This window comes from Nycticebus coucang, chromosome 6 (genome assembly GCF_027406575.1).
Source record: "Nycticebus coucang isolate mNycCou1 chromosome 6, mNycCou1.pri, whole genome shotgun sequence".
Lineage (NCBI taxonomy): Eukaryota > Metazoa > Chordata > Mammalia > Primates > Lorisidae > Nycticebus > Nycticebus coucang.
In genome coordinates, this window is record NC_069785.1 from 33,802,595 (window position 1) to 33,811,755 (window position 9,161).

The window sequence follows — 9,161 nt, forward strand, 5'->3', positions numbered from 1 at the left end:
ATAGAAATTTGTTCATAGTTTTTTTTTTTTTTTAACTATAGTCTGGCCCTCCAACGGTCTGAGGGACAGTGAACTGGCCCCCGGTTTCAAAAGTTTGAGGACCCCTGGAGCCTTGGCCTCCCAAAGTGCTAATATGTCTCTACTTTTAGACCAGTACCATTCTGTATCAGTTACTATAGCCCTGAAGTATTATTTGAAGAGAGGGACTCTGATGCCTCCAGAGTCATTCTTTTTGCTTAAGATTGCTTTGGCTTCAGCCTCTTTTTTTGGTTGCAAATGAATCTTAGAACTTTTTTTTAAAGATCTGTGAAATATGATATTGGTATTTTGAGGGGGGTTAGGTTGGATTTGTAAGTCATTTTGGGCAGAGCGAACATTTTAATGATGCTGATTCTGCCAATCCATGAGCAGGGGATAGTATTTTGTTTGTACCATCTATGATTTCTTTCCTCAGTGTTTTGTAGTTCTCCTTGTAGAGATCTTTTATTTCCTTAGTTAAATATGTTCCTAGGTGTTTAATTTTATTTGTAGTTATTATAAATGGTATGAATCCTTGATTTGACTTTCAACTTGACTGTTATTAGTCTAGAGAAAGGCTACTGAATTGTATACATTGATTTTGTAAATTGAGACTTTGCTGAATTTATCTAGGAGTCTTTTGGTGGAGTCTTTAGGATTTTCTAGATACAAGATTATATTATAAGCAAATAAAGATAGTTTGATATCTTCTTTCGTGATTTGAATGCTGTTTATTTATTTATTTTTGCCTGATCTGGCTAGGACTTCCAAGACTATGTTCAATAAAAGCAGAGACAGTGGGTACCCTTGACTTGTTCTTGTTCTTTGGGGGAATGTTTTAATTTTCCTGCATTCAGTTTGATGACTGTGGCTTGTCATATATGGCTTTGATGATTTTGAGGCATCTTCCTTCTATGCCTAGCTTATTGAGGTTTTTTCTTAAATCATAAAAAGGTGATGAATTTTTTCAAAAATGTTGTATACATCTGTTGAGACGATCATATTGTCTTTGTTTTTGCTTCAGTTTATGTGATAAATCAGATTAATTAATTTACATATGTTGAGTCATTCTTAGAACTCTGGGACGAAACACATTTGATCATGGTAAATTATCCTTCAATATGTTGTTGAATTTAGTTTGTTAGTATATTGCTGAAGATTTTTGCATCTATATTCACAAGGGATATTAATCTGTAGTTTTCTTTCTTTGTTGTGTCTGTAGGGGTGAGAGGAAACTTGATCTTTTCTCCAAAAGTTTGCTGAAAGATCAACTCACAATTAAGACAGATTGCAAATATATTTTCCCCTTATGATGGTTGTGTATTTGCTTTGGTTATTGTCTCCTTAGCTGTACAGAAGCTTTTCAGTTTAATTAAGTCCCATTTGTTTATTTTTGTTGTTGCAATTGCCACTGAGGTCTTCTTCATAAAGCATTTCCCCAGGCCTATAATTTCAAGTGTTTTCCCCACACTTTCTTTGAGAATTTTTGTTTCGTGCCTTGGATTGAAATCTTTTACCCATCTTGAATCAATTTTTGTGAGTGGAGAAAGGCGCGGGTCCAGTTTGAGTCTTTTACATGTGGTTCCAGTTCACCCAGCACCATTTATTGAATAGGGATTCCTTTCCCCAGTGTATGTTGTTATTTGGTTTATCAAACATTAGGTGGCTGTAAGATAATACTTTCATTTCATGGTTTTCTATTTGATTCCAGATGTCTATGTCTCTATATTTGTGCCAACACCATGCTGTTTTGATCACTATGGCCTTGTAGTACAGCCTAAAGTCTAGTAGGGTGATCCTCCCAGCCTTGTTTTTATTACTAAGAATTGCCTCAGCTATGTGGGTTTTTTTCTGGTTCCATATAAACCAAATAATTATTTCTTCCAAATCTTGCAAGTATGATGTTGGTATTTTAATGGGAATTGCATTGAATCTGTAGATTGCTTTGGGAAGTGTAGACATTTTAACAGTGTTGATTCTTTCCAGTCAGGAGCATGGTATCATCTTCCATTTGGTAATATTTTCTATTATTTCTTTTCTTAGGGTTTCATAATTTTCTTTGTAGAGGTCCTTCACCTCTTTTGTTAGTTATATTCACAGGTATTTCATTTTCTTTGAAGCTACTGTGAAAGGAATTATGTCTTTGATTAGCTTGTCATTTTGGCTGTTATTGGCATATACAAAAGCTACTGATTTGTGGACATCGATTTTATATCCTGAGACATTACTGTATTTTTTGATCACTTCCAGGAGTCTTGGAGTTGAGTCTTTGGGGGTTCTCTAAGTGTAAGATCATATTGTCGGCAAAGAGTGAGAGTTTAACTTCCTCTGCCCCATTTGGATGCCCTTTTTACTTTCTCTTGCCTGATTATATTGGCTAGAACTTACAGCACAATGTTCAATAGTAATGGTGATAGAGGACAACCTTGTCTAGATCCAGTTCTGAGTGGAAAAGCTTTCAGTTTTACTCCATTCAGTATAATATTAGCTGTAGGTTTTTTTTTGAGGGAGTTTATCATTCTATTGCCCAGGTTAGAGTGCCAGAGCATCATAGCTCACAGCAACCTCAAACTCCTGGGTTCAGTTGATTCTTCTGCCTCAGCCTCATAAGTAGCTGGGACTATTGGCACCTGGTGTGACACCCAGCTGATTTTTCCATTTTTAGTAGACCTTGTCGCACTCTTGCTCAGGCTAGTCTTGAACTCCTGAGCTCATGCTATCTACCCATCCTGGCCTCCCAGAGTGCTAGGATTATAGGTGTGAGCCACTGTGCCTGGCCTCTGCTTTATTTTTCAAAGGCCTTTTGATAGTCTGTGGTCCAAATCAGAGGCTCCACATCTGTCCCTTTAAGAGCCCCATACAAGAGCTTTTCTATTAGTCTAAAGTTTGGGTTCAGGTGCTATAGAAACCTGCCATTCCTAGGGACCTCAGATGAGTAACCGACTGTTTACAAATCTGTCAAATGGCAAGTGTTGCAAGTCCCCTGCTAAGTTCTCATCAAACAGGGCAGGAGATCCCTTTTAAACCCCAAACATAGTTCAGCAGTACTGTGAGGCCACCCCAATCCCAGGATCCTGCTACCCAAATGCAACTGGATGTCATAGTCATTTGTACAATATCATTAATGGCATGTCAATCTTGCACATGTACTCATTGGTATGGAGAATTGAAATTCTCCCTGTATGTCCCTGGATCCCATCAGCCCATATGGCCTTCCTTTTGGTAGCTTTCTTCTTGCAAATGTTGTTGCAATATGTAGGCCTGCTGAGGCCTGAACTTTAAAGAAGAATGGCAGTCTCCTATATCCTTCATCAGGCCCTGGTGTTTATCCAGTAGGAGCTTAGTGGTGACCCTGCTGCTTCTGAAACAACTCCAAGTGTTTCCTCTGCTGGCCCAGGTCTGCCTCCCAGAGCCACCCCAATGAGTTCTGCTGCTGGTACTTGCCTACAGTTACCTCACTGCCACTTGCCATGTACCCCTTTTATTGAGGGGTCTATTCCTGGGCTTTCTGTTCTGTTCCATTGATCCCATTTGTCTGTTCTTTCACCAATACCACAGTGACTTACATACCATAGGTTTATAGTAAGACTTGAAGTCAGGTAGTGTAAGTCCTCCAACTTTGTTCTCTGTCAATATTGTGTTGGGTAGTTTAGGTCTTTTGCCTCTCCACATAAACATTAGAATCAGATAATACTTAATTTTTGCAAGATAAACAATAAAAACTCTGATATTCAATAAGTATTTATACAGAATTAGAAGCATGGAACATGGTATGAAAATGTATACCAGCTTATTAATGTTGCTTGTCTAGCAGGGGTGGAAGGTGGTGTAATGAAAAGTAGTTTGAGAAAAAAGTGCTGGTGGTAGGGGGAGTAATAGGGAAAAAAACAAAAGAGTCTATCAAGGATCAGTCTGTGCAAAATCCTATGTATGAAAGAGTACATGGAAAGATGTTCACTAAAATATATTCTTAAAAATTTGAAGATGTTTTTATTATATTTTATCAATAACTAAAAATATTTTAATAGATTTAGGGGTATAAATGGTTTTTGGTTCATTGGATGAATTGTATAGTGGTGATGTCTAGGTTTTTAGTGTACCCAGTATCTAAACAGTATACATTGCATCCAACAGGTTTTGTCCTCAACGCTTTGTTTGTCCCTCAACCCTTTCCCACGTTCTCCCTTTCTAAGTCTTCAATGTCTGTTGTACTAGTCTCTGCACCCCCGAGTACCTGTATTTTAGCTCCTACTTGTAAGTGTTCCCTAAAATATAAATGGTGATTTTTCAGAGTAGTGGGATTTTTAGATGACTTTTAAATATTTTTATATTTTATTGTTTGAGATATATTACAATGTGTATTTATCATTTACATATTGCGAAAAGAGCTATTTTTAAAATTGTGGATGAAAAGAACTAGTGCATTAATAAGACTTTCTTGAGTATAAATAAATGTCAGTGTGTTCCTTGGAGTTAAAAAGAAAGCTAAATTTTGAATTCATAAACACAGGGACATTCCAGATAATGTGATTTTGTCTTGTAGAAAAATAATTTCTGAGTACATTTTAAATTCCAGAATAATAATTGCACATTGATGTCATTTGACTATTTATATTTATATTTCAATACCCAAATGACATATTTATTTATTGCCTTCTATTTTCCTTATATCTATATACATATTTATGTTTGTTTTTGAATTGTTAATTATATATTACATCTTCGAGCCATTCTTATTTTGATTAAAGATGTCCATTAATGAGTCAGTAACTGTGGCCAATTATAAACCACGATGCATAGTAAAGCCACATAGATGCTTACTCCAGGAACAGTTGTATTCTGTACTTTATAATATGCTTGTAAATAGGCAGCAACTTATGAATGCCTCATAGGTACTTTTCAAAACTTACCATGCTCTTACGTGTTAATACTCCTGGCTTTTATCTGAGTTATTCTTCCAATTTCTCCCATAGCAACTTGTAATTCCCTTGTTTACACCACATCTTTGACCATTAACCACTGGTTTACCACTTGCTTATGAGCCCCAAAAGGGGGAGAAATGGTGTTTTGTTCACATTATGTATATATATGATCAAACATATGTATAATTATGTATATGATTCACCCTCTAGCTCAGTGCCTAAAATATTAAGTGATTCTAATATTTTTAATGAATAAGTGACCATGAAGGAAGATAATACTCAATTATAAAAAGACAGCCAATTTCAATTTTTTGTAGTTTATTTACTCTCACGCATCCTCAGAGGAGGAAGATATTTTCTACTTTGTCCCAACAGGGTCAACGAATTTGAGTGAGATACTGAGAGTTTGTTACTGCTTTCTTTTTCATTTTCCATTAAACCAATCCTCTTCTTAGTTTCCCCACAAATCAAAGATTTATGAAGAAATATTTACTTGGTTCTAATTTTATAGTGAGATAGTTTAAAATTTATTTTTAATGTAAACATTAGATGTCTAAATGTTTAAATGTAATAAACACATAAAATGAAATGCAAGGCACATAGGATAAAATTTAAAAAATACAAACATATAAAAAGTGAAATATTTCCTCTCCCTGTTCCCAGACACCCAATTCTCTGTCCTTAAGCAATCACTATTACTAGTTTTTTCATCAAGAAATATATTAATGGAGGGATATATAAAGCAGTACCATGTAAGCACTCCAAATTGTATATGAAATCAGCACATTGTACCCCCTAAATGCATCAATGTATACACAATCTACCGCTTTTTGATTTAATAAATAAATATGTTAACGAACATAAATATATATTTATAAATATAAATATATTTATATAATCATTCTTCTTTACATGAAGAGACCAAAGTACAGCTCTCTTCCACCTTGCTTTTCATTTAACCATATAGGTTGAAGAGAGTTTCATATTAAAAGACAGGTTCAGATCCTCATTTTATTTTTTTTTTTAGTTTTCTTTTTCTTTTTTTATTTTTTATTGTTGGGGATTCATTGAGGGTACAATAAGCCAGGTTACACTGATTGCAATTGTTACGCAAAGTCCCTCCTGCAATCATGTTTTGCCCCCATAAAGTGTGACACACACCAAGGCCCAACCCCCCTCCCTCCATTTCTCTTTCTGCTTTTCCTCCCCCCCATAACCTCAATTTTCATTAATTGTCCTCATATCAAAATTGAGTACATAGGATTCATGCTTCTCCATTCTTGTGATGCTTTACTAAGAATAATGTCTTCCACTTCCATCCAGGTTAATATGAAGGATGTAAAGTCTCCATTTTTTTTAATGGCTGAATAGTATTCCATGGTGTACATATACCACAGCTTGTTAATCCATTCCTGGGTTGGTGGGCATTTAGGCTGTTTCCACATTTTGCGATTGTAAATTGAGCTGCAATAAACAGTCTAGTACAAGTGTCCTTATGATAAAAGGATTTTTTTCCTTCTGGGTAGATGCCCAGTAATGGGATTGCAGGCAGATCCGCATTTTAAACAGTTATATAGTATTCCATTCTATGGGCATACAATGATTTATCTAATCAGTTCTTCATGGGAATTTAGAATGTTTTTGATATTAGAAACAGTAGTCAATAATTTTGTACATGGGACATTTTCCTTTTTTTTTGAGACAGAGTCTCCTATGTCACCCTCAGTAGAGTGCCCTGGCATCACAGCAACCTCAAATTCTTGAGTTTAAGTGATTCTCTTGCTTCAGCTTCCCCAGTAGCGTTGTGTAGTCCCCCGTTGTGTCAGGGACTACGGGCACCTGACACAACGCCCAGCTATAGGACATTTTTCTTATGTGAATATAGCAGTAAGATAAATATCTAGGAGTGAAGTTGTCCTTTAAAATTATTAGCAAAATATTTTCTATTCATATTGTACCAATTTATGCTCTACTAGCAAAAACTGCTACTTTTTTGACACTATTTTTGATCTTTGTTGATTTGGGGAAAAAAGGTATATTTATTATAATTTTATCAATGTTTCTTTCCTTATGAATAAAATAGAATATCTTTTTACATGTTTAGAAGTTACTATTACTGACTTTTTTCACATACATGGCACTTTTCTATTGTTCCTGTGGTATTTTTATTATTGATCTGATGATTAAACATATATGTATATATTACAGATAGTTTATTTATAATTAATCTTACCATGAAAAATGTTCTGAAAGACAGAAATATAAGCTTAATTAAAGTAATAAAGACAATTTGAAAGGATAATGGAAAACTTTCGGTTTTGATCTAGGATTATAATCTTGTATAACTTGCAAGGGAAAATACAAGTAAAAAAGAGGAGGCTTAATTATCCCTGTTGAAAATAAGGGAAGAGACTTTCTCCTCTTCCTTTGCTTATAGTGTTTACTTTAGAAAACTTGCACTTAAGTTCCTTCTCTTTCTTTGAAAATTGTCTGTAAATCTTTTTGAAAGCTAAATAAGCCTCTGGTAAGCCTTAAGACTCAGGACTATCTTTCTCAAGGATCTGTGAGCAAAGAACACAATGCTCCCATCTCCCCATGTCTGCGGAAGGGTAAGTGCCTAACATTGGTGGCCTAACTTCTAAGTTTCAAAACTATTTTCTGTCATAAAGATATGTATTTATTTTTCCGTGGTATAAAGCCAATTAGCAAATACAGATGGACATTCCAATTACTAAGTGAATCTAGAATGAACTATGTTTGACAAATAATGCTCTCAAGTCCTCTTGAGGACAAGTTATTATTTATCTTGAGAATTTGTAATGTACTGGGTCATATTTGCTGTGTTACATAAAAGGGTCAGAGTCCCTCTGTCTTTGCAGTTTCTTAGTGGATTGTCTGTGACATTTTGGTTTAATGTTTATGCAATAACATTTACTCTTTCTCTTCTACCTTTGTGAAGAAGTTTTCTGCGCTGGCGCATTTGTTTTTAATTATATTTCCCAAACAATCTTCACTTATTTTTTCCCAATCTATAGCTTTATCATCTGTAAAATTAGGGAGATGAAGACATCTCTGATAGCCCTAAGAATTCTAGGAAGAAACAACGACAGTGTATACAGTTCAAAAGTAATATGAATAACTATCTGAGTAATAACTCTCTGGTTCTTTTTAAAGAAGGAAATTAAAAATAGATTCTGTCTCTCAAAATCTTTTAAGCTAAGACTCTTAATTTTATGTTACCAGCAATTTCTTCATTGCATGCTTCATATCTTCGTTTCTCAGACTGTATATTACAGGGTTAATGAGCGGAGTAATCACAGAATAAAACAGAGTCACAATCTTCTGCATTCCAGCTTTGTGCTTGGATGTTGGGTTCACATACATGACCATCACTGAGCCATAGAAAAGAGAAACTACAGCAAGATGGGAGCCACAGGTGGAGAAAGCCTTTCTTCTCCCAGCTGCTGAAGGGACCCTCAACACGGCTCTCAGGACCAGATTGTAGGACCCCACAATAAAGAGAAAGGGAATAAATAAAAGTAGAGAACTTAAGGTGGAGCTAGTTAACTCTATTATAGGGGCTCTGTTACAGGTAAGGGCTAACAGAGGACCTGGGTCACACAGGAAGTGGTCAATAATCCTGGATCCACAGAAGGTCATTTGGGAAATGAAAATTATAGGAATCAGGAACCAAAGGAAACCCAGTACCCAGCAGCTGCCCACCAGGATGTTGCAGAGACGTCCAGTCATGAGAGTGGGGTAACGCAGAGGCCGGCAGATGGCAAGGTATCGATCGAAGGCCATAACTGCCAGGAAAAAGCATTCTGTAGAACCCAAGGAGAAGAAGAAGTAGAACTGGAGAAAGCAGCCAGAGAAGGAGATGACCTTGGTGTCAGAGAGGAAGTTGGCCAGCATGTTGGGAACCGTGGAGGTGACATACCAGATCTCCAGGAAGGAGAAGTTGGCGAGCAGGATGTACATGGGGGTGTGGAGTCTCTGATCCCAGCGCACTGCACAGACGATGGAAGCATTGCCCATGAGGGTGAGGAGGTAGACAGCAGAGAAGAGCACAAAGAGGAGGATCTGGCCCTGCCTGGAGCAAGGGAAACCCAGCAGGAGGAAGCCAGCGATGGTGCTGGAGTTGCTGTGGATCTTGAAGATCTTCATGTGCCTGTGGGCTGTAAAAGAACAAGCAATTACTCAATAATAATGGTGTAAAGA

At 36.4% G+C, this 9,161-nt stretch overlaps 1 protein-coding gene across 1 annotated transcript; it reads right to left on the reverse strand.

The window, feature by feature from the left end:
- Positions 1 to 8,171: 8,171 nt before the first annotated feature.
- On the reverse strand, positions 8,172 to 9,161 carry LOC128587543 (olfactory receptor 11G2-like). Its single transcript, XM_053593799.1, has one exon. It carries the CDS (start codon positions 9,105 to 9,107, stop codon positions 8,172 to 8,174), a length of 936 nt encoding a protein of 311 aa, XP_053449774.1. The 5' UTR covers positions 9,108 to 9,161.

Excerpts from the sequence above, each read along its gene's own strand:
- LOC128587543 (XM_053593799.1), bottom strand. The coding sequence starts at position 9,107 with ATGAAGATCTTCAAGATCCACAGCAACTCCAGCACCATCGCTGGCTTC.